Source organism: Python bivittatus, unplaced genomic scaffold, assembly GCF_059951505.1.
Source record: "Python bivittatus isolate LINGU-HERP-01145 unplaced genomic scaffold, Pbiv_v1 ctg000580_np1212, whole genome shotgun sequence".
Lineage (NCBI taxonomy): Eukaryota > Metazoa > Chordata > Lepidosauria > Squamata > Pythonidae > Python > Python bivittatus.
The window spans coordinates 15,603,703-15,629,768 of record NW_028277087.1 but is presented as its reverse complement, the minus strand read 5'-3'; the positions used below and the strand labels follow the sequence as shown (position 1 = coordinate 15,629,768).

Below are 26,066 nucleotides of genomic sequence, written 5' to 3'. Positions count from 1 at the left end.
AGCAAAGTGGGGTGCATTTCCAAAGACGGGGGAATTAACGAAAGCGAGCATGCCGGGGGAGTAACGGGAAGGGAGGCCAACAACGGGAGATGGGGTTCGGGCAAACGGTCTGGTAGACTTTGGGGCGACGCACGCCGAGAACGTGGGCCGTCCTCTTGAGTAGGGAGGGCGGCTGGGTCAGATTCAAGGTGCGCAGGGGAAGCTACTCCCGTGTGCGGAGGGTGGCTGGGATCCAGCCAGGGAGCCGCGATTGTGTGCCCGCCGCGGATTTGTCAGGTGGGTGTGAAGGCGGCGCTCGCGTGTGGATTGGGGGGGGGAGGGGGCGGGCAACGGGGGGAGGGATCCAGACGGAGGAGAGGAAAATCGGAGGCGGCTCACCTCTGCCCCCTCTGGGGCCGTCCCTTAGAGATGCTAATGTCGTTCCAGTCCTCTCCCCCCCGCCGCCCAAGACCCCGGCCCCGAGACGGAGGGCTGCAACAAAAGCCTCGTCTTTGGGGCCCTGGCAGGATTGCTGAAGGCGGCAGCGGCGACGGCAGCAGCGACAAGGGTGGCGTGTAGTTCCCGAGGCAGGTGAGATTTCGGGGTGGGGAGAGGACGCAGATCACCCGCAAGGCTTTGGGGGACGCGGCGCTTCGTTTCCATGGCACTTAGAAAACTCCCGTGGAAAGGGAGCCTCCGTCTCCCCAGCGTCGTCTCTGGAGGCTTTCCGCAGATCCCACTTTTAAGGTGTTTCATCTCCCTTTCTCCAGCACTCATCCTCTCTTCCTCTGTGGTAAGCCCACCTGCCTCCTGAGAAAAGTGAAGGTGAACACTCCCCCCCCCCCGTCTTCCTTTGGACTTGGACAATGGAGAAAGGGGGAACTAATCAGTTTCATTGTTTCTTGTCAATTGCGCGCCGCCGTGATCTTCTCTTGGGGTTATAAAGAACTAGTGTTATTGGGAGTGGAGATACTAGGGAGGGGAATTGTTTGGCAAAAGCTTTGGGTTTTTTAACATTTGCTTTTCCTTAGAAAAGTTTAATGCTTCTTTGTGTTTGTGCTCCATGGGAAAGACTTGCAACTTAAAATACAGGGGGACTTACTAGAGGGCTGTAGAACAACACCAAGCTAAGATCCAGCCATTCTCAACCGGTCAGTTGCTTTCAAAGCTTGCTCTTTAAGTAAGTTCAGAGGAAGCGTTTGTGACTGGGCAGGTTAGATGGAGAAGACCGATCTTCCATGCTTTAGAAGCAGATAGTAAGATCTCCCCCTTCAAGGGAAAAGAAGAGGAAGATCAGATCAGCTATAAAAGAACAGAACTATTTTCATGGCTTAATATTCTCTCTCCCCATCCCCAATACTCTGGTTTCTTTCATTTTTTTCACACTTGGAGTAAAAAAAAAAAGAAGGCATGAGCAGCACCTTTCTCAGGACAGCCAAAGAGAAGAAAAAAGTTTATCAGGTACTGCATTTCTACAAGATATTTACTCATGATTAACCTATTCATGAGTTACTCAGCTAACCTTCTTTTTGGGTTTCTGCCATACATTAAACAAGAAACTAACCTAATGGGCTGAGTTTACACAAGATATTGGGCTAAAATAGGATTGGCTAGTTTGTGTTTCAGTGACTGAGTTCTTCCAATATACTAGATTGGATAAAAACAGAACTGAGTCATTTGGGATCCAGCTATTGTTTTAGTATTTTGTGTAAAGGAGACTCTGAGTTTAAGTCAAGGTTTGTCAGAGCATAATAGCAAGGCAGAACAAATATTCATTCAGGTTTCATATGGTATGTGTAGGACATGAGCACATCCTTTGTGTGTGAATGTGCTTTATTGACTACATGAGCTTGTTCTTGGCATCTTTTAAATTTATGTCAGCTTTGCCAAATCCTGCTAAGAAAAACAAATTGAAACAATGTTTCCAAGTTCTCAGATTCTCAGTGTTAGTGGCAAACTCTCTGATAGGCTGAAGAACAAAAGATTATTCAGAAATACAGTGCGGAAACCCTGATAATTGTGTCATTGTTATTCATGGACACAAATGGAGCTTGTGGGACAGGGAGGGTTCCCCATTGCTTCTCTCCCCCACCCCAGCTCACCTTCTGGAAGTAGGGGAGGTTTTTTGTTTTGAGATTTTGTCTCATGCACGTTCGGTGAGTTAATTGCTCCATAGCACCCTTTTCTAATTTTCATTCACATTTTACAGAATAGAAACTGGTGGGTCTGTTGGTCCCCCTCGTCTTTATAAGTGGAAAGGTTTATTATGGAAAGACCCAATTACAATGCAGACACTTAAATATTCACAGGGTTCGAGTCCGTTTCAGGGCCGTTATCATAAATTTCTAGGGCTTTTGAGGCAACTTTATCTTTGGCTGAGCTTTCCAGGAAATCGGCCTGGTTAATCAACCCCCTTTCTTTGCAAATGCAAAAAGGGTTTTAAAATTATTGGAAGTCTTGCCTGCCCTGAATAACTGGGATGGGGAACATGGGGATGGCAGTGATAAATGCTCACCCGTTGCCTGAATGACTGGCACTGAGTGATGCGAATGATTGCTCTGCTCAGTGGATGGGGACAGTTATCGGCTGTAAGGCTGATTTTCTTGGTGACCCTTGAAGTGGCTTGTACATGATTGACTGCCACCATGGGTGCTGCAGGCTCCCACTGGAGACTTTTCTTCCCATGTTGCTCTGCTAAAGCTTCTTCAGGCAATTTGTGTTCAATTTATGAGACAAGAGACATTGCAAACTAGCCGATAAGTTGACACACTGTAGAAATGGTTTGGAAACAAAATTAGGATTGTCATGTCTGATTTTTTTTCCTGTGCTCATTTTTTTATTATTATCTACTTGGTGCACATAACATTTAGAAGAAACTTTCCTTTATGATACATATTGAACTGATTCATGCTAAAGCATGGTTGGTATCAACATGGTTTACTGAATAAACAACAGTATGTCCTTAGTGAGATACATAAGCCCAGCCATTGCTTCTGTAAACAATTAATTTGTGGCATAAAAAACTCCATATTTGCTCAACATATCACAGCACAAACTTGTACATTGCCTAGAGCAGTATTGAAATGCTAGTAATGAAATAAAATTTAAAACTAGCCAACCACATTGTAGCCCAGGATTCGTAGAATTAGCCCTGGGTATGAATATTGTGTGCAACCAGTACAGGTGAGAACTGCTTAATTTAAAACTGAACAAATTCTACCATACATTTTCATCCCTTTTTTTCGGATATTGGAAGATCATTTCCCTTCTGCCTGACCTGCCTTGTCCTATGAAAGGGCCACCTTCTTGCATCCTGAGAAGTCACAAGTCTACTGCAGCTACTCTTCACTTCATTCATTGAAATACAGCAGAAGGTTTCCAGCTGACCAAAATACAAAATAATATGGGACTGATTCAAATAGCAACTTGAATTTGCAGAAATTGCAGATTTCTGTGACAGGTAGAGATTAGTAGGATCAAGCTACATTTAGAGGCAGAGGAATCAGAGGCAGTAAAGGGGAAAAAGTCACGATGTTGGTTAAGAAAGGAGATGAGAGCTGTTGGTATTTATTCTGGTTTACTTGAGATCATCGTGCTTTGAATCCTTTACTAAAAGGTATAGAATTATGCATTCATAAGCCAGATTGCTTAGCCATGGTCTAATGAATAAACTGGATAACCTCAACATGTGAAGCCAAAACCAAACAAGCCACATACCATTTATTATTTATCACACACAGAGTACAGCTGATAATTAACAGTTTCCCATCATTTTCAGGCAAGGAACACCCTGAAATAGGCATAACACCGTTAAAGCAACTATACCCCCCTAAAAAGTGGAACCCCCCAATTTCTGCTACATGCATAATATTGTCTGTACCTTCTGTGGCCTATAAACCCTCAGTGATGGTTCATGGTCACCAAAATATGCCCTCTGGCTTAGCATTTTATGTAAACCCAGTTAAGTAAACTGTACTGTAGCACACTACATGAACTCATCCTACAGCTGGGTTCACACAATACCGTATGCCATGAACCATGGTTTCCAGTGTAAATGACAACTCTCATGCAACATGCGAAACCAAACCAGCCATATTTTGGCTCACTTCAATCTATGAAACCAGTTAAAATCTGACTTTCTAATCAAGGAGATAAAGCTTCGTTTCCTATGGTGAATATAAATATCCTCCTGGTAACCATCCTGAAATGGTCTTTGTTCTATCTTGAGTTTGGGCTGTTGGGACTGTGCAGCACTTCAGATTCAAAGGCCCAAAAGTGCTTTGAAAGGTGCAGGGATGCTAATGTAAACCTGTCTGCGACTCCTTAAACTAAGTACATCTTTTTCCGAGATTAAGAATACACATTTGCTTTAAGGGGTTGCAGACAGGTGCCGTGATTTTACAGCCTGGTGTTCTGAAGCATCTTTTTGCCTTAGAACTTGAAGTACTACTGTGTACAGCCCGTCTGGCTGTCTGGTGCAAATGACTAAGATGCAAATGTCGATTAGGAAGGTTGATAAAATGTGTGGCTCACTGTAGACCAGCTGTTCCTTACTCAATGCCTTCCAGATGCATGGCTAGAGCATCAGGAGACGATGGGAGTTAGAATTCAAGCCACTGGGGAAGGCTGCCTGCACCAGAAGCAATCTTGCAGCTCTGTCCTCTGCTGTTTTCACAGCCCACTGTCTCAACTGCTGGAAACAGCTCTTACTTGATTTTCACCAGTAGAACTCAATATGTGATGGTTGGGAATTGCCTGACTTCTTGACACCTGCAGCCAGCGACATAAATGAGAGCAGTGGGAAAGAGCAGAATGACTTTCCTGTCTTGGAAGAACTAACTAGGGTTCAGGTTTGTTTTGGAGAGCAGCATTACCATGGGCACCCCATAGAAATAGGTTTCTTTTAAAAAATGTTTGAGTTTTGGCAGAGCAACCCGCTTTAGAAAATGTGGAAGGACAGTCACAGGAGAGCTAGTTCAGAACCACAGTGTTTCTGTGGGTGAAATATCTGGGGTATGCTTTTTTGGGGGGGGTTCTAAGGGGGGACTGGGAGGAGGCCAACCCTTCCCATCTCTAAAGGGTCCTGACCCCTTTTTTTCTGATGGCTTGGAAAGGGCCTCAAGGGTTGAAATGGGAGGAATTGTCTTCCAACAGCTTCCTACTCTAGTCCTCCCTCCAAGATGACAAAGCAGCTAAAATGGAAAGTTCAGTTTGCCAATGGATAAACAATTGGAAAAATCTCGTGGATCTTTGTTTTTCTATATGATAACTGCAGCAAGACATTTATATGCTCAGAGGTGGAAAGACTCAATATTACCTACAGTGGAAGAATAGATGGTAAAATTGATGGAGCTAGCTGAAATGGTGAAATTGACAGCTTTGGTTAAAGAAAATTTTAATGCTAATTGGAAGCCCCTTCTGGACTTTTTGTGGGAAACAGAAAAAAAATGAAATTATGATATATGGATTTGATGATTAGTAAAATTATAGATTATAGAAAAAATGGATGTTAAGTTGTAATCTTAGAGTAAGAGTTTAATGTAAGTTTTATTTTTATCTGCTGTAAAAGAAGTCAAGTCATTCTTCTTTTGTATTTCTGTTTCTTGTTATCTTTCTGTGCTTCTGTTCTCCTTCTTTCTCTTTCTTCTTCTACTCTTTTTCTTGATTATTAGTTCTTGCTAGTTCTTATTTTTCTGTTTTTAAAACTTAATAAAGTTATTATAAAAAAAGAAAATCCAGCTTGCCTTAGCATGGGGGGATGTTAAAAGCGAATATGAAAAATCATGCTGCTGAAATGTCTTTATTCTAATGCTGAATTTCAGTTGCGCAGTCGTGGGGTTCTGGAGGTCCAGAAAAGGGGTGCTGCTGGGTGAACTTTGTACAAGCTACTGTCCCTTGCTTTAACCAAATCTGAAGTGAAGAGTTAACAAGCCTGGGGAAATCAGCTTAGTGCCTTCCAGTTAATTTGTTAGCTTTCCATGTGCAAGATTTTGCTGTGTTTGAGGGAGAAGCATTTTCAAACAGATTGTGTTTGCACATGCACACTCCTGATTGAGTGAATATGTACAAAGCCCCAGTTTATTGTTCCCCACACAGGTGGCTTTTTAACTGAAGCTACAGGCTTACAATATAGTAGCAACCTAAAATGGCTGCCATGTTGGATTGTTGTGAATAAGATGCTGCAATGAACCACAGTCCTCAGATACAGCGACCAGCCTACTATGATGATCCAAAATGGTGGCAATTTGGGCTTCAAATGTCATAGAAAGTCTACCTATAGGTTGGTCTGTTTGTGTAAAATAGGTCCATGTGTGTGCTGGCTAATCGGAGTTGGGTGGCTATAATAAATTTAAATAAATGAACAGATAATTGAGGCTGGGAGTTGAGTATATTCTGCAAACAGAGCCAATATCCCACACATCTGGAAGGTACCAACATAGGAAGGAAAAAACAGTTTTGAAGGATAAAAGTAGCACCTTGAACAGAGCGTGGCAGCATACCAGAAGCTGGTGCAAAATCCGTTGGGAGAATTTGCTTGCATCTTCCCACATCTGCCAGGGAAATATATGCAACCTTTTGATGCCAGGAGCTTTCTGGGAGGGTGAAGACTGTAGGACTGGAATGATACTGCAAAGTGATAGGATGATGGGTGGCGCCTGGTCTTTCAGAGCAGGATTTTAAGGAAAGGCTTGAGGAAGATTCTTAGTTTTAATCCTAAAATAGGTTTAATTAATGTTTATACTGTTGTTTCCTATCTCAAAATGGCAGGAAACTGCTGTTGAATGTCACTAATCATAAATAGAGGAAGATATAGGAAAAGGGTCTTGGGATCCTCACTTAGGTACTGCTTAGTATGTAATTTATTTCCAAATAACCATGCCCAAAATCAGGTGAAAATGTATTTTTTGTCCCTTTTAAGTAGTTGCTTGTTTGTTTGGGGGTGTTTTGATTCATGTATCTGTAGATCCCCATCACTTCTGCTCAGTTCTGTTGCTGCACAAGTGCTCTGCCACTGGGCTATTCCAAATGGTGAAAAGGCTTTCATGTTCCTTTGAATGGAAGCAGGATTCTCTGCATCTCTTCTTCCTGTTTGCAGGCTTATAAGTGAAGTGTTGATTCCGTTATTGTTAGTAGTTTCTGGGACTACTTTATTAAGTCAGTCACTTACCTCTTTGTGAGCTCTAGTTGAAACCTTGAAGGTTGCAGTAGATTTGATCTGCTTCACACTCTAATAAACATTTGTCACAGTCCTGACAGTTGACTTTTTTTTTCTTTTTCCTTGTCTTCTCTTTCCTTCCTGAGTTAAGACTGGAAACAAACCTTACATACCTGAAACAGCCTTCCTTAATCCAGTGTCCTTCAGATGAGTTGGTCAATATCTCCATCATTACCGGGCCCTTTGGCTATTGATAGAAATGTAGAGCAACTGATCTGAAGGACACTGAGTTAGGGAAGGCTCCTCTAGGTATATAATTTTTGTCTTCAGTCCTCTTAAAATAGCAGAGGAGTGATTTAATGGCTAAATATGACTCCGGTTTTATATTTATTTGACTGAATGGATGAGCTTGGCTAATGAATGAATGAATGCCCAGGTGTGCATAAACTCACACTCTGAGCCCAGTGCTATCATCTGGGACTAGCAGCAGCCTCTAGTAGCTGTGACAGTGAATGGTTATTTTTCCCATCCCTCTACTATCTAGAATCATTTTAAAGTTGGGACCTTGTAAATGCCAGGAATCATTTCACTACTGGCTCTTCCTATATATGAGCTTGATGTAGTGAATACTGTTTTTATGCTCTGCAAGTTTTCCTAGCAATCTAGCAGGCAGAGAAGCAGGTCAAGAGATTTGCTCTGTTTACAAATGTTGCAAGTCCCAACTCTGTGCTACTCTGAATGATTTGATACTGGTTGGTCAGTGCCACTCCTGCTAATATTTTGTGGAATGGCCTCTTAGAGTTGGGAGGACTTTCTTTATTCTTTTGTGAAGCAACGTATCACTTCTTATTCTTCTCTCTTCTGGAAACCTGATGCCTTTCTCTAATATCTACACAGAGCCTAAGTCAGGGGGTACACGGCTTCTCTAGGCCAAGGGGTCCTGGGGGCTGCCCTCCAGAAAGGTACTCAAAGTCAGGGCAAAACATAGATTTGATTTAATTAAATTTAAATGTAATATCAATGTATAAATGTATATCAATATTTAACTGAATGTCCTGTATCTTTACTTCTTTTTGCCTTCTGTCATATTAGAAAGATTATAATTTCATGGGGACTGTTGAAAGGGCTTTGGAAGCAACATCCAAGTCTTCCAAAGGCCATGTGTAGTCCTGAAGCCTTGGGCTTATAACCTGATTTAAAGGTAAGAGGAGTTCTCAAGATAGCTGATATGAATATGCTTGCTTGGCAAGCTTATCTAGCTAAGCACTCTGTTCCAAGTTCTTGTATACTCTGAAATGCTTGTAGGGTTTTGTTTTCTTTTGTTTGAATTTTGAGCTTGGGCATCCAAGTTATGCAAGCATGGATGACTGAATGGGGGCTGGGAGGCTTTATTTTGATGGCAATGGTGGGGAAAGGGATCTGGTGACTTTAATCACTGGGAACATCTCTTGAGCAAGTCTTGTGCAAAGGAGAAGCGCTGGGCAAGAGCACTTGGCCATTACTCTGGATGGTCTCCACAGTAGTCCCTTGGACCAGCTTTGCCTGGCGTCTGATCATGCTGCATCTATTTATACATTCCCAGAGAGATGGTTATTGAGAGCTGACCCTGTCCAAACATTCCAGCCATGTTCTCAGCTGGTGGGCCATCTGGAGGAAAGATAAAACTCTGCCTATTAAGTCTGACAAACCCTTCTGGGAGGTGGAATGGAACAACCTTCCCTTTGGTAATTTCCTCATATAATGGAATTATTTGTAAAGGTGTGCAGCTTATACTTGAAATACCTGGGAGATTATTACAGTAACTCCTGCTGATGTTGGGGATCCAGCTTACCGCATGTACCTTCTCAAACATGGGTTGGCAGTGTTGAGTTGCAAGAGACTGTTGAGGCTACAAGGTGTGTAACGAACAGTCCTGAACCATAGAGAGGAGGGAGCAACTCTTCATCTATAACAGTGTTTCTCAAACTTGGCAACTTTAAGATGTGTGGACTTCAAATTTAAGATGTGTGGCTGGCTGGGGAATTCTGGGAGTTGAAGTCCACACATTTTAAAGTGGCCAAGTTTGAGAAACACTGATCTATAATATGAACTGCTTTTCTTCTTTTTAGGAGCATTGTTTTCTAGATCGATTCTTAAACTTTCTGAACTGGTAAACATATTGCAAATTCTGAGCACCGGTTGTGAGTGTCCTCATAGGGGCCATGGCTGGTCACAGACCAACATCCATACATAACAAGGCATATTGTGAAGTTGTATCCACCTAGATATCTCTACATCTGGTTTCCGTTTTTTTTCTGGGCACATAGGCCCACTCTCAAGCAAGGGACTGAATTGTAACCACCTTTTCCCCCCTTTTGGAATATCTTTGGGTTTCTTGTGGGGCCTAGGAAGTTTGTTAGAGATAAGATAATATAGGAAGGTGTCACTTTGTGTCACAATATGCCAGCTTCCAATTTATTACTTTTATGTAAAAATATGTATAGAATACCTTTAAAAAGCTGTGTGAGATTAGGAACCTTCTGGTGCCAAAGAAGGTGTGTAGCTTGCTGTAGGTTTCAGGCTTATAGTGGTAACGAATGGGATAAAGCAGTGTTACTCAACCTTGGCTGCTTGAAGATGTATGGACCAACTCCCAGAATTCCCCAGCCAGCCATGCTGGCTGGAGAATTCTGGGAGTTGAAGTCCACACATCTTCAAGTTGTCAAGGTTGAGAAACACTAGGATAAAGTGTTAGGAATAGAGCCTGAGTTCAAGTTTTGACTCTGTGATGGTATGGTTGTAGGCACAAACAACTTGTTGCGTAAATTAGAAATAAGAGTCCACTTCATATAAGCTGTGAATCTCTTTGCTAAAAGTTAAGTTTTATAGGGGAAGTGCAGGTGTGTTGGTATAAAAGAATGAATGCCTAGTTTATTGTGTGTGTGTATGGGGGGGGGGGAGTTGTGCTATGTTCTGCAACTAGAACACTGAATAAATTGGCAATTCCCTGGACAACCTCTCCAAGGAAGAATAAGCCGTTGCTAGGAGACAGACCAATCTTTGCATGTCACCAGGACACTTGCATGGGTTTTAGGCTGTTGTTCAGGGTTCATTTTAAACTTGAGGCAGGCTTTCCAACTATCAGAATTTAGATTGCTTTCCTGACCTGAGAGTTTGATCTTGCCTCAATCATTCAAAAGTGTCCTTAATTCCCCTTAAAAGAGTTTTCATTTTTCCCCTGTTGCTTATTTATTGGCTCATTCTTCAATGCCCATTCTTCAATGATCTCAGGTGGCCTTGCATAAGATTATTATTCCACTCCTCAATTTTATTTTATTAAAAAAAAAACTCTAGCAGGACTTTGTGGGGCCACAGACTGTCTGCATCTGCCCTGGTGGGTTCTGAAGTCCCTCATTCTGATGCAACATCTACAGCTTTTTGTCTGTATATACTCTAGAAGAAATCCTATGAGAAGTGATGTTTGGAATAGTTTATCAGAAATCTGAGTGATGGATGTGCATCACAGGGGCAGGATATAAATCTTTATATGAAGCAAGGATATCTGTTATTGTCTGGAAAAGGAACAGATCTGATCCAGCCTGAATGAATCCCTTCCTTCTGTCAGTCAACTTGTATGCTGTCTCACTCATCAAGTAACTCTTAAATAGTTCCTTGCTTACAGGATTATCCTAAAAAGGGTTAAATATGAGTAACCTTTCTGAATATAATTTCCCCATAACTAAAGTGCTCATGAAACTGCCTAAGCTGGGTTTGCACATTGCACTAAACCATGGTTTATTTATGAAACCACAGCCATAAAGACCTGGTACAAACACCTGTGAATTTTCTGGTACACAGTTGCAGGGAGGGATCTATTTCCCAAACCATTTACTTTACATTTACTTACTGACTCAGATATATCTGTTCCTATACATTTGTTTTTCTTCTTGCTGCCTTTGACAAAGCATTACTTCAAGCACCTAGGGAATCCGTGAGATGCAGGGGAATGGTTTTTCCCTGCTTGCCTCAGCTAATGATCTTCAGAGAAACTAAGGAGATCACTTGCTAGATGAATGGCTGGAGCCATTGCCTGAGGAAAGAGATTGTTTACACTGAGAGGTTCCCAAGTGGACTGTGTGTGTGCTTGAAGAAACTAATAGAAGCATGTCTGCACTACTCTAATAATGGGAATTCAAACAGCATGTTATTACCATATGGTCTTGTACATGTGTGGAATATTCATATATAGCAAAGGAGCATGTACGTGGTCTCTCCCTGTGCACCGATCCTGGGGTGCACTTTGGTTTATGAAGGGACTCCAGGAGATGAAGTGCCAGAAGAGACACCTTTGGAGGAAGACTTGAACTGAATCTAATCAGACATCTAATCAGGTAAAAGCCCATATTAGGGATTACCTTGTGGCATTAAGGGCAGCAAAATGTCAATATTTCTCCATCCTTATTGCATCCACTGATAACTGTCCAGCAGCTTTGTTTAGGGTAACCTGATCCCTATTCAGTAGGAATGGCCCCTTGGAACATCAGTTGGGCCTCTGTGAGGATTATTCAGGCTATCTGATGGATAAAGTTGCTCAGATTTGCTCCAACTTGGACTCTGACTGGGCAGAGCAGGCTGAGGTGCCTGGGACATGGTCTGGGTGTGTGATCTGGGATAAGTTTGAGCTGGTGACTCCCAAGAAAGTGGACAGAGTTCTCTGTGCTGTCAGCTCAGCCACCAGTTTACTGGATCTGGAACCCTCCTGGACTGTAAAAGTGATGAGGGAAGTGACCTATGCTTGGGTCCAAGCCATGGTGTTGCCCTCTTTGAAGGAGAGAGTGATGCCTCCTGCCTTGAAAGAAGTGTTGGTGCATCCCCTCTTCAAGAAGCTGTCCTTGGACCCAACAGTTTTCAACAACTACCAACCAGTCTCCAACTTTCTCTTTTTGGGGAAGGTTGTTGAGAAGGTGATAGGGCTGCAGCTGATGAGAACCTGGGGGAAACTGATTATCTAGACCCATTTCAGTTGGGTTTTAGGCCACGATTTAGTATTGAGACAGACTTGGTTTTGGTCGTGCTTGTTGATGACTTATGGCAGACCCAGGATGGCAATGGTGCATCCATCTTTGTGCTTCTTCATCTCTCAGTGGCTTTCAATACTGTCAACCATAGTATCCTTCTGAGCCAACTCCTTGGGTTCTCTTCCTTTCTCAAGGGCTGGTTCCAGTTGGTTTTCGTTGGGGAGGAGAGATCAATCCCTAGGCCCCTCCTGTGTCGGGTGTCGCAGAGCTCTACTCTCTCTCCCTTCCTTTTCTTCATCTACGTGAAACCACTGGGTGAGTTCATCTGCCAATTTGGGTTCGGTATCATCAGTATGCTGATGATACCCAGTTATATCTTTTGACCTTGGGCCAGCCAAGTGAGGCTATCAAGGTTTTGTCCCAGTGCCTGGAGGCTGTGTGGGTTTGGATGGGGAGGAATTGTCTCTCACTCAATCCTACCAAGAACAAGTGGCTGGAGGTGTTTGGGCCACCCAGATCTGGGAATATCACATCTTTGACCTTGGATAGGGTAATACTTCCCCCTTCAAGGTTGGTATGCAATCTGCAGGTCTTCTTGGACTCGCAACTCCTGCTTGAAGAGCAGGTGTCAGGTGTGGCCAGGAAGGCCTTTGCAGAACTCTACTTAGTGTGCCAGTTGTGCTCTTTCCTAGATCAAGTTCTTCAGACAGTCACTCATGCCCTAGTCACCTTGCAACTTGACTACTGCAACACCTTCTATGGGGCTGCCGTTGAAGACCACCTGGAATCTTCAACTGGTCCAGAATGTGGCAGCACAAGTAATAATGGGCATGCCTCGGTATGCCTATGTAAAACCTCTGCTTTGCGAGCTGCACTGGTTGTGGGTCTGCTTCTGGGTGAGATTCAAGGTGCTGGTCATTACCTATAAAGTCCCAGATGGCATAAGGCCTGATTACTTGAGGGATTGCCTGTCTCCCATAACATCTGCCCAATTTGATCCTGCACGGTTGGTGTGCTCTGGGTTCTATTGCCATTTATTGGGACCCCGGAAGTGTGCCTTCTCTATAGCACCTGCCCTCTGGAATGAGGTTCCCCCGGGACCTGAATTGTCCTCACTCTGCTGTTGTTTAGAAGAGCCCTGAAGACCTGACTCTTTACCCAGGCCTTTGGTGAGAGAGAGTGAGACCCCTTGCTTTATTGTGCTTGCCATATTTTATCTTTATCTTGTATGTTTTATGGATTTTATTGTAATTTCTTTGATTGTTTTGAACAACCCAGAGTCATTGAGAGTCAGGTGGCATACAAGTTTAATCAATAATCATAGTTATGTAATATTGGATCTTTATGGGTAGAGCCAGAGTAATGAAGTGATTAGGGTTAGGGTTCATGATTTAGGGCCAGTTGTGTCTTAGCCTAACCTACCTCGCAGGAGTGTTATGTGGATTGGGAATTGGAGGAGGGAGTACTTTACATGTTACCTTGAGCTCCTGAAGAAAGGCAAGATACAGATCTCATGAATGACAGCAGTGATGATATGCCACCTAAACGTATATTATGGGCAATAGATGGATTGTCCAACCTTGCCCAACTGGTGTTCTCCAGAGGTACTGGATTTCAGTTTCCAGAATTCCAAGATAGTTTGGTCTTGATAAGGGATTCTGGGAATTGTATCTAAAACATCTGGGTGGCAGCAGACATCCTAGCTCTGTTTCTGGATAATAAGACTGTTGTTTGCTCCCACACAAGAGAAAAAATAGTTCTGATGTGACTCGAAATGGAAACTTTGGCTTTTTCTGGCCATGCGTTTCTTGTGGATATTTAATGAAATCATATGTAAAATAAATGTAAAATAAAACAGATGGAGAAAAGTGAGAAGCTCAGGAGAAGAGAGCAAGCTGAATACCACATTCCTGAAACTGCCCTCCAGGAGGGAAATAGATTCTAGTTGTAGGGTTTTCTGATGGGATGCCTGAATGGGGCACTTTCCCATTTTTTAATAAATAAATAAATAAATAATCCACGTAGTTCAGGTGAGGCAAATGGTGTTCAGGACATTAGAGAGATATACCCAAGTGCACAGATCCCCATGGATATTATATTGCCTACTCCACCTTAATGGAATTGTCTGTACATTTTGGATGAAGTTCTCTAACTGTAACCGATGCTAATGTTTTTACCAGGAGTGGCAGACATGAAATAATTGTTTTCCAAGATTTCATCACTAACCAGTTTAGGATCTTCTTCATGTGGCTTGTTTAGAGTAGTGCCATGGTGGGAGACAAGCATCCTCATATATCTAGAGATTCCATGTTGTTGTATGTCCTTTGTGAAAGTCCGGTCATTTAATTTGTTGCAGTAAACACTGAGAATGTTTAAACAGCAACTTTTCTTGTCCTGTCTGCCCCTTAAATCTGGATGCACAGAATGCACTGATTTATAAGGTGTCTAGTTCCCTTTCTATTGTATCATACTACATTACATAGACTTGGCCTTTGTTTATTCTTCATTTCACAATATTGTGGTCTGTAAGCCATGATTTATAGCTGAGTTAGTGCACTGTGTGAAATCCATTCACTTGTGGAGTAGAAACTCAGAAGAAAGTAATCACAAACCATTTCTGTTCTGTTGCTAAGAAAACATCATGGCTGTGTCCTTGAAACCACCAGGAGCTGCGCTCAGTTCAAAGGTGGCTTGGCTAGAACCAAATAATAGCAAAGAGATACTTCTAGGAAGTCCATTAGCAGACTGCCAGGGCAACACACAGGCCACTTCTTTGTTCCTAGCACTAAAATACAACTGGCCTGAATATATGGAGGTCTGCCACTGTTCTGTTTCTCCCTCTCCCTAGTCTTGCTATGTATTCACTGATATACTCTGAACAAGGCAATCTCCTATAAGCAGTGTAGCTAATAGTCAGGCTTCTTAGCCATCACACCTAATAGTCAGATAAACCTCTTCTTCTCTTCCATGGATATGTGAAAGCCAACTTTCTCATAGATGGTGTCTTCTCCATGAGTTGAGACTTTAACTTCCGGTATTCCTCACACACATGACCAATGGGGGCCACGGAGGGCATTGAGATGGGAGTGGCCAGTCTAAGCACTTTCTAAGCTAGCTGCCATGATTGCATCAAGTGTAATTATGAAGGCCAAACTTTGGCTGGGTTTATAATTATTTAAATTTATTGGCCGTCCAACTCCAGTGAACTCTGCGGTGTATATATGACGTGCTGAGCCACAAAGCAGCCAACTGTGTTTTTTCATAGAGTGTTGTGCAAACTTAGAAAATTGGGCTGAGGAAACCATGGTTCATGTAATCCCAAAAAGCATGCAGTGCATACACAGACATCAATTCTGCATCTGTGCAAAGAAGAATGCTGCTTGCATCTGTTTGGAATGGTTTGCCAGCCCATTTGATCGCGTGCCTGGAGTTCCGGAATTATGAAAGAGGAAAGTGCCCCATCTCCCCTTTCCATGCCTATCATAATTTTTAAAGCTATGCAATTCCCTCTTTGTCTTTCCCCATAATGTTTTGTTTGCTTTTCCCCAAGCAGAGGCAGAAAATCTGGAGTCAGAGTGCCCATTGGCTCTGTCTGCAACAAAGCCAAGCGTGCATCTGTGTAATGGTGTTTGTTCACATCCAGTCCTATCTAATTAGTTTTCTTATCCAATAGAGCAGGGCTCCTCAACCTCAGCAACTTTAAGATGGGTGGACTTCAACTCCCAGAATTCCCCAGCCAGCAAGTCCACCCATCTTAAAGTTGCTGAGGTTGAGGAACCCTGCAATTGAGTAGAGTCTTCCCCCCACTGTTATCCTTTCTGACCAGAAGTGGTCCTCTAACCTTATTTCCACACCTATGTTGCTTGGATCTTTTTGTAACTTGGGATGCAGTACCACTATTATTTTCAGTGCCAAGTTTTGCAGCCCAGCTGTGGACGCCCTAAAAGAGACCAGCAGCACAGAAATAATTAAACTGATAAAGTTCAGTACGTTAAATCAATAATTATGATGGGAACCAGAATATTGCTTGGATGCTGAGTCTCCACAGGGAGAGTATTCAAACTCTGTGGGAGAGAGTCATAATTCTAGTTCTAGATTGTTTAACCTTATTTTCTTGCATCTGTTTGAGATTATTTTGTGGTGTTTATAGTGCAAATTTTATGTAGCACAGTGTGGCTGGATTCCCACAACATATTAAGCTGAAGGCAAGCTAGCTACATCCTGGGTCAGGATCTAAACTATTCCCTTATGGGTGGTCAGCTAAGATTTATAGCTTAACATGATGCATGAACTCAGCCAATTATGGCTTATCAAGAAATGTAGTTGAGTAAACATTGATCAGCATGATATCTAAAAGTTAGATCTAGAATAGTTTAAAAAACCTAATCATAATTCTTTTTGAAGATAACCAAGTTTGCCTTTTGGCAGAAAGTAATAACTTCTCTATTCTAGCAGGTTTTTGACAGCTCAAAAGACTGATCAGGCTGTCATTTCATTTACATTATTTGGGAGGAGCTTGATTGTGGTATTTAGATCAGAACCCCTTTATTTCATGGTGCTTGAAGCCCTCCCAAGAACCCACATCCAAAATCCAGCAACAAACGGCCAACTTATAGTAATACAATTTCCTGCTTTTAAAAACAAACAAACGATAGTTTTAAAGTGTTACATTTCTGATTGGCTTAATGTACCCATTTTATTTTAAAACAATTAGGAAAGTGGTCTAACCCCTCTAAATTTAACACATTTTATGCTCTGTGCATAGAAAGATGGGAGGAAAAGGGTTGACTTTCTGCCACTCCCATCCTCCTCCTCCAGACTTACCATCATGAGACTTACCACCCATTCCATCCAGAGAACTCTAGATCAGTGTTTCTCAACCTTGGCAACTTTAAGATGAGTGGACTTCAACTCCCAGAATTCTCCAGCCAGAAGCTTTGGGGAATTCTGGGAGTTGAAGTCCACTCAAAGTTGCCAAGGTTGAGAAACACTGATCTAGATTATGGCAGAGGCTGCTATGCAGAATGCAATTTGTTTTAAAAAGGAGAATCAGGTGAGATAAGAGATTTCTTACCATTCTTGAGCATGCTTTTGCTCCAAAATATATGTGGGAGGTGTTGGAGGGGTGTTTATGGAGGCATTTCTCATTTTGCTGTTGGCAGTTAAGATAAAGTTTGCAGGAGGTGAACTGGATTATAAAATTGACCTCTGAAGAGGTTGGCTTTTCTGCAATTTAGATAAGACTGGCAGTGGGGAGAGGCAGAGCTCGCTGAAAGGCAATTAACTGCTGAATGTTGTTCAACAGAAATGATCTTGATTAGGTGTTTGCTTTTGCTGTCTGGCTTGGAAATGTCTAAAAAGTATTTGGCATGCAGTGGATGGGGAGGGATAATTCAAATGTTGCCAAGAAATGTAGGAAAGAGACCGTGAAACACATGAGGAATTATTAAGATGTTGACCTGGCTCACAATTGCTAAGCTGTATTTAATTCTCAAACCTATTTTTGGATATAACCCAGATATTCTTGTGTTGATGACTGATGAACATATACTGTATAGTGTGATTAGGACCTGGCTCAGTGCTTTTGTGATGATACAGGTCTTTGCAAAACTTTTGCTCAAGGATACCCATCCTGAAGTCAGTTACAGAATGCCCTGAGCAATCAAAACAGTTTTGCTATTCCTGCTTCTATATTAGAGATGTTCCATTTAATATTTTACATAGAGACTGAGCAATCTGTCCAGTGCAGAGTGCAATAGGGCATTGCTAATTATGTATATTTCACAGAGGAAAATTAGTGTCTTTGTACTACTGGTGATGTTATTAAATCTGGTAATACAATTGGTACTATATGTATCAGCCATATAAAACTTATTTGTTACTTTGAATGCATAGAAGTTAATATTACAGTATTACTTGTCATGGAACTTTTAGTTTAGAGGCTTTTTATATTATGATTTTATAATTGTTAATATAATTATATTATTACATCAGTTGTTTTATTCTGTGTTTGTACTGTATATAATTATAGGTGCTTTATTTTTTAAACTATTACTACTTCTGTTGCTAGAGGTGATATGGCAACAAAGCTTACTTTTACTAATATCTTTGAGATACGGTCAGTGAATATAAACAGTGTTGAAAGTGGATTTACAAATGGCAGGCTACAAGAATGACATGGAAAAAGATGTTACCCTGGACATACAAAAGAAACTGGCTGATTTTTTAATAATTAAAAGGAATATACAAACAACAAACCAAGAGAGTGACCCAGATAATTTTCCTATGTTGGATTTACAAAAGAAGCTTGTTAAAGTTTTGAAGTATCTTGTGAGAAGGGACAAAGGATAAATGAAATCAAGTTCTACAACATTATTTGAATAGACTAAAAATTAAGATTGTTAGAAGTAAAATGAAGGAATGTAAAATTGGTTTATTTGATCACAGTTAACATGGATATGTTGTTATTGCAATCCTTAATGGACTTTTGTTGACACCAGGACTGAAATGACGAAGTTTTATAGATTTGTTTATCGATAAGAGATGGGATATGGGAAGAAGAGATCATTTCTTATATTTTAAGAGAAGGTGATAAATTACTAAAATTGCTTATATTTGTTGTGATGGAGGTTGGAATCACTTCTTTATATATTTCTTTTCTTTTTCTTTACTATATTCTTACTTTTCTTTCTTTTCTATTTTTCCCCTTTTTATCTTTTCTGCACCTTCTACTCTTTTTTCCTACTTTTTTCCCTTTCTTTTAGCTTGTATTCGTGTTTACTATTGTAATCACAATCTTTAATAAAATTACTATAACATCAGCAATGTGGTTTACTGGGCCACAGGTTTCTGTCAGATTCCTCCCCCAGTCGCCACGCAGGATCAGTTCAGCTTTCTGTGAATGTTTTATTACAAGAGTATTTTAAACAGTTCTTATGTATGGGGAAGGGGGCCTCTTATAAGTTTGATAGTGAATACAGCTGATACGCGTGGAGGGGAGCATGTGAACATGTGTTCATGGTGGAGCAGTGAATTTAGTTAATCTGAAAGTCTGGATTAGTTACGTAGCTTTAGATCACATACAGGCTGATCATCCAATAAAGGGGTTTTGTCCAAGATGGATGGTAGGTCATAGTGATTTTAGCTATGAACCATAGGCTATGCTATAGGGCATTTCACAGCAGTTTATCACTGGGAGCTAGTTTGGCCTTATTTTGTGTTTTTATATCTGTGAGCAGGTACTGTTTAAAAACATTTGATTCATATCCTTTAACTTGGGTTTACACTAAGCCATGGTTTCTTTATTCATGAAATATTGCATAAATTAAACTTGGCAGGATTTATCAAACATGATAAGCCATAAATCATGGTTGAAGTGCTACAATGGCTGGGTTCACACGACATGCTAAATCAAAATCAAACCACAGTAGGGTTAAGCACATCACATCCTATGACTTCATTGCAGGCAGTATGTTTTGTGTGTTCTGGATTATAGGTGAAAATGTGCACATATGTTTAAAGCCAAAAATCCAAGAAATTGCCTGTACTGTATGTATTTTGCTTTCATACATTCCTAAAGGCATAGTTGTTGAAGTTGGAGGCCTAAGTTGCTTACTTTCATGGACTCCAACTTGTGGAGAGAGAGAGAAAAAACAAAGCAAAACAAAACAAATTTCGACTGCAGAAAAGAATTCACACATCTGGTTCATAAGAAGTTGTACTACCATGATAAGTCTATTAAGACCTTAAATTACCACAAAAAATTGAGAAATAGCATAAATTTCCAGTTTGCCAAAGCAACTTACCATTTGTTACAATATCTGATTTAACACATAGTTTGGAAGGGATAGCCCTAGTTAAGCCATAGTTGGGAGAGACCGTCAAACCAGGATTTGAAATCACCACCTAAAGCTAGTTTGATCAGCTTGTGATTTGATATAACATCTGAAGTGACATTTGCCAGGGAAAAAGTCCATTGTTTAGGAGAATATGCTGGGTTTCTCATGGAGAACTGCATAAACTGTAATTTACCTATGGTTGGGAGTGTAAGTCCTGATTGGTATTATGTCTGAAATGTATTCTGTGGGATTGCTGCTTTCGCTATTATAGGAAATTGCAGCTGCTCTTTCTCTGGAATTCACACAAGAGTGTTGCTATTTCTCTTGGTGACTTTCTTCTCTTTTCTTCCCTCCTCCCCCCACCCCATAACAGTGAAGCTCGGTGGGCTATGGGATGGATGAAGCTGAGCAGGACCAGTATGAAGCCCATCTCAAAGAGCTCTTTGACAGCTTCGATGTCACTGGCACTGGCTCTCTGGGGCAGGAGGAACTGACCGAACTTTGCCACGTGTTGCATCTGGAAGAAGTAGCTCCAGGAGCACTGCAAGAGACCCTTCTGCAGGACGGTCTCCCTCGGCGGGTAAGAGCATACCCTCTGTAGGCAGGCGCAGCTGTCTTTCCCAACCGCGGAAAAACTGGACTGGTTGATCAGTGTAGGGTGTTCTTGGATCCAGGGGAAAAAGGAAAACTTGGAATGGAAGGAGAGAAGAATAGTGAGAACAAAGCAGAAACAATACAAGGAAAGGTTCAGAGAACATGTCACATCAGATCATGATGTTACCATACATACACCATTGTGGCTGGGTTCATATAGAACAGTCATAAATACCGTATTTTTCCGACTATAAGATGATACTTTTTTCTAAAATCTTTACCCTAAAAATGGAAGGGCGTCTTATTCAAGGAAGTCAGCCGAGAATCGCGCGGTTGCAAAACTGCCCATACTTTGTTTCTGCAGAGAGGCTTCCTCCTATTGCTAGCCTCCAATCACCAGTGAAATAGCTTGTCTCCCAAACAGACTTCCTCCAATCACGAGCCTGATGTAACTGACATCAGCTGATGCTGAACAAACCAATTAGAGGAAGTCTGTTTGCAGAGACAAGCTATCGGCAGCTTGAATGTAATCAGTTATGCAAAAGAGCCTGGAAATAATGCTGCAGAGAGACGGTTTGGACCTCCTCCCACCGAGTGTATCAGGTAAATGTTAACTAATTACTAAATAAAAATGTGTTCTGCACTTTCTTTAAAATATCGATTTCTTAATTTTGGGTTGGAAAAGTGGGGGTCGTCTTGTACATGGGGGCATCTTATTGTTGGAAAAATACAGTAACAGCTTACAAATTACACTGGACTGTAGTTTAATGGGTTCACACAGCACACAAAACTAAAACCAAATAAATATCATTATGGTCTAGCCAGGGTGACACACATAAAACAAGTAGAGCTTTGATTGCACTATCATGGTTGCCATCTTGACTTTTTTGATCATATCCCATGGACATCCCTGAGTCTAGTGTAGTATGCATATGAGGCCAAGGCGCTTTGCTGCTTCCAATTTAGGATGACGTGTTAATCCATGAAATGGCTTAGGCCATACCCATGTCCTTTAGGAAAACCAGGTCTGCCCTCACTCCACTCAAAAGCCCTTTTCTGCATCTTTCTTTGGAATTAATCTCACTCTCACTTTGGTCTGTGATGTTAAGAAGTGAATCGCTGGGAATGGCAGGGAGGAAGCAAGAAAAGAGCTTTCTGGCTCAAAATGGGCAAATCCTCTCTTTCTGAAGGGAGGGGCCGGGATTTGAGGGCTCCAGCCTCCCTGAGGGAAGATTCTGTATCTTGAAGGGCACCTGGGAATTTGCACTGTGCAGAAAAGGAGGGGGTTGGATAACGAGCAGCTTGTCTTGCCTTTATTGTGTTAATAAGGGCACTGGCTCCGAGCAACCCTCCTTCTCAGATGGGATCTCCAAGTTTTCCTTTGGCTTCCTGGCACTCAACAAATTCATCGCTCAGAAGTTCAACGAGGCCCCAGCTAGCATTGGGAAAACAACCTGAACTCTCTTTGTATATGATACCCTGCTAATACCGTCACCCTTTTAATTTCCTGGCGTTCTCTGGCTTTACCATCCTGAATGCCCTCTAACTAAAAAGATGGGATATAAGCTAGGTACATAATAAGATCCATCGGTTTTGACTTCTGGAGTGAAGAAGCTCATCCAGATAACACAGAGGGGGACCTACATGGGCAGGTGGGAGAGTTTTCTGTGTGTTTTGCTTCCACCCCTCACACTGTTGTCATAAACCAGGCAGTGGGGCAAAGAAACAGCTCCCAAATCTGGCTGCTTTGCAACCAGCGATGATTGGTTCATCTTGTGTGCCTCTGTATTTGGAGAAACACCAAGTGAACACATGTTTGTGGCCTTTTGGTGAAATTTTGAAGAAGCTGATACCTTGCCACATCTTTTTTTCCCTTAAAACCCCCCACATAGCAAAACTAGGCTCAAAGCTTTGGTTCCACTCCACCCAAGGGATGGTGTGGGTGAGCTGCATGGGTTCCAGGGCTGTATTTTTTGCACCCGTGCCCTCAATGAGGCCTGTGGTAATATCTGATATCTCCTCCAAAGGTATTACCTTCTCCTATGCCAGAAGTGTAGTTATTTTAAGGACTTCTAATGGTTTAGGTTTAAAGAAAAGTTTTTCTGGAATCTAGTCTTCTGGTTCTTGAATTGTCTTTTAGTCACTTTTGGATTTCCTTCTACATTTCTTCTCCTCACTGCCATTCAATTCAAGCCTTCACAGGGTTGCTGTTCCCTCTTTATTGCTGGATGGTAGGTTTTAACTCCTGTCAGTTATCTGTATTTAGCCCCTTCCTAAACACTCTTCTTTTGACCAATCAGGTTTCCTAAGTAAAAATTTCATAGCCTAGGGAAGCAGAGCTGTCCTGTTGGAGGACAAAATACATCCATTGCATCTGGTGGAGCCTTTATACTCTAGAATGAGCTTTCTAGACTGGGTTCATGGGAACCCTAGAACTTGAATGAGTTCTACAAGGGACCTGGCGGGGAGGATCCTCAAATACACTAATCTGGAATGCATATTCAGCCATCCCCTCCATTTCCACCTCAACACTGCTTTTCCCTTCTCACTGGCTGTACAGCACCAGCATTTGTACACAGGTCACATGGCAGGGGGCTAGCTGCCTTTCCCTCAGCTCCACTCACATCTTCCCACATCCACAAAACCTGACTTCCTATCTGTTCCCAAACTCCAACGAATGTTTCCCTCAGCTATCTGTTTTCTAAAGGGTGGCAGAGGGAGTTGAAAGAAGAGAGAGCTAGAAATCTGGTGGGAATTTCTTACTTAGCAGCACAAAAGCAATTATAGTGAGTCCCTCCCTTCTTGTTTCCATGTAACAGACCATATTTGAGTGTATGCGCATAAGTCCCAAGATGTCTAACCATCAAGGTAGCATCCTGTACACACCTATGTAGGAATGAGTCCCATTAAGCTACATCTGAATTATAATTAAATTAAAGGAGAAGGAATAACTTATAGACATTTTGACTGATTTCACATTACAAATGACATCTGCTCATATAGAACTTAGAAGTTTCTGGATAAAGCTTTTATAAGAATGTCCTGAAATTGCCAGTTCAGCACTGAAATATCTTATGCTGTTTGCTGCAACAAACCTTTATGAAGGAATCTTCTCTTGATATCTGGCAACAAAAAAAGTATAGAAATAGGCTAAATATAGAAAATGATCTTCACTTCCAAGTACTTAACATCAAATATTGCTCCAAACATTTAACTTTCATCCATGGAAAAGCAGTCACATCCCAGTCACTGAATATTGATTTATTTCATTAAAGCGTTAACTTCCCAAATAATTGTGAAATTCAAGTTTTCTTTTTTGTACATTGTGAGTGTTAATGTTGCATTTATAATAAACAGTTTACTTTTTTGTTTTATTGCCAATTTTCTGTCACTAGAGTTTTGCCTCCTGATCAGGAGTTTCAGTTTTTTTTTTGTTTGTTTTTTTAATAAACAGGTTCCACAACCTGGAAAAGTTCGAAAAGTCCTGCTCTAAAACAGTGTTTCTCAACCTTGGCCACTTTAAGATGTGTGGACTTCAACTCACGGAATTCCCCAGCCAGCAGGAGAATTCTGGGAGCTGAAGTCCACAGATGTTAAAGTCGCCAAAGATGAGAAACACCATTCTAGAACTACTGGGATGTGTTAAAATCAGGTTATTCAGTACTGTCTTATCTGCCTGAATGGAACAATCCTACACACATCTTCTCAAAGTTGTATAGGTTCAACAACAATGTAAATGATCCAGGAGCTTTCTGTAACCTAGTTCCTTCAATTGTGGTAAGTCTGCAATTCTCAACATATCTGGCAGGAAAGGCACAGATTTTATTTATTTGATTTTGATTTTGATTTTGATTTTGATTTTGATTTTGATTTTGATTTTGATTTTGATTTTGATTTTGATTTTGATGCTGCCCAACTCCAGAACAATAGGTTTACAGCCCAAAGGTAGGTATCATGAAATCACTACTTGTAACTTTTCCTACTTTTTCCTATTTTATAAGCTCAGCATCACCTTTTGTAAATTTTGTATCATACATTTTTTAAAATGAGACTCTCAAGAATAGAAGCTGTTTTTTTATCCTCAGAAAACCCAGAGGGGTTGACATCGCGAACACTTTGAAAGGAACATTAAAAATGTAATATTTTAAGATTCTTTGCTTTCTGTGCTACAGTGACTGAAATTCTAATCTGCTGTGATCTGGAACTGGCAGTGCTTTGCACTAACGGGCAAGTCTGCTTAGTGATCGTGTCTGATGTGGTGCCTTTTGGCTAAGCTGGAATAGCAAAATTTTAGTCTAAGAGAACTGGGAGGCACCAAATGGGGAAAAGCTGGTGTACATTTATTTGTGTCACTTGAATTCTACATTGGCATAGAGTGTGGCCAGTTTAGACCAGTGTTTCTCAACCTTTTTCACCCTTGCTTTTCTCCTGTGGCCTCTCCTATCCAGGTCTCATTACCAGATATGGACAATGGGACAGTAACTGGTGTGTTTTCTGGCATCAACAAGACAGTATTTGCACTATAATACACTTTGCTTTTCTGTGGCCTCCTCCGTTACATGTTTTTCACCTGTGGCCCTATTGAAATATTCTATGGCCCCCAGTTGAAAACTGCTCCCTTAGAGCATAAAGGCCCTTTCTAGTCTAATACTAACCCCCTTTTATAAGCCTAGTTCTTTTCCCCCTGTAGCTGAGCTGTATAATTTTTCCCCAAACTGATTTTTAAATACTGGCAAAATGCCTCAAAGTGCAAAGATGTTCATGTTCTGCTTTCTCTGCCTGTTTTAGATCATGGAGGTTGCACGTAAACCTGTAAAGATAATTTAGGATCCCCTCATAGATTAGATACTTTCAGTGTGAATATGCAGAGTGGGGTGTATTATTCTGAAAGACAATGGTGCAAGTGTAAAAGTACATTTGATATATTCTATAACAGGTCCAGAGCATAGCTTTAAAAATAGCTTCTAGTTGTTCCTGGGTCATATCGATTGCAAAAATAGCCTGGCTTTTTCATGTCTTGTGATCCACCAGTGTGGCCCAGGTGCATTCGGGTAACAGAAGGATATTTCAGAAAAGAATTAATACAAGATCCTGTGTGTTTTTTTTAAACAATGGATCCAATTGCAAGCGTCTTGATTTGGAGCAACAAAGCTTACGCAGGGCAACTTTGATGCGTTTTCAACTCAGCTTGCCCTGTCAAATTGTGATATTGTTTCCCTCTCCCCCCCGCCCTTCTGAACTTGGTTTAAATTCATTCTTCTTAATCTTCCCTTTGAGCTTCAGTCACGGTAAAATTGCTTCATGTGATCCAAACCCTGGCCATCTGTTCTGCTTGCAGCTGCAATTTCAAGGCAGGAGTTTCAAACCCCAACAGAGAAACATTCACTTCTTGCTCAACTCCTTCAAACAAACAAACACTCTTCCCTCTTCTCACTCCTTTTCTTTTTCTTTGTTAACATTACCTTAAAATTTAGTCCGATTGCATAATAAATAGTGGGGTCC

The 26,066-nt window shown here is 41.4% G+C and overlaps 1 protein-coding gene across 6 annotated transcripts in view; it reads left to right on the top strand.

Annotated features, from left to right (window-relative positions):
* Nucleotides 1-26,066, top strand: part of NIN (ninein) — a 121,025-nt gene that overhangs the window by 731 nt on the left and 94,228 nt on the right. For 5 of the 6 annotated variants that reach the window (XM_088149644.1, XM_088149647.1, XM_088149646.1 and 2 more), the window contains exon 2: nt 20,344-20,550. In XM_088149644.1, the coding sequence (XP_088005770.1) occupies nt 20,365-20,550 (186 nt within the window). In that variant the 5' untranslated portion in view covers nt 20,344-20,364. Of the gene's footprint in view, nt 1-426; nt 571-20,343; nt 20,551-26,066 lie in introns of all 6 variants that reach the window. The other variant, XM_088149645.1, reaches the window with a different exon arrangement.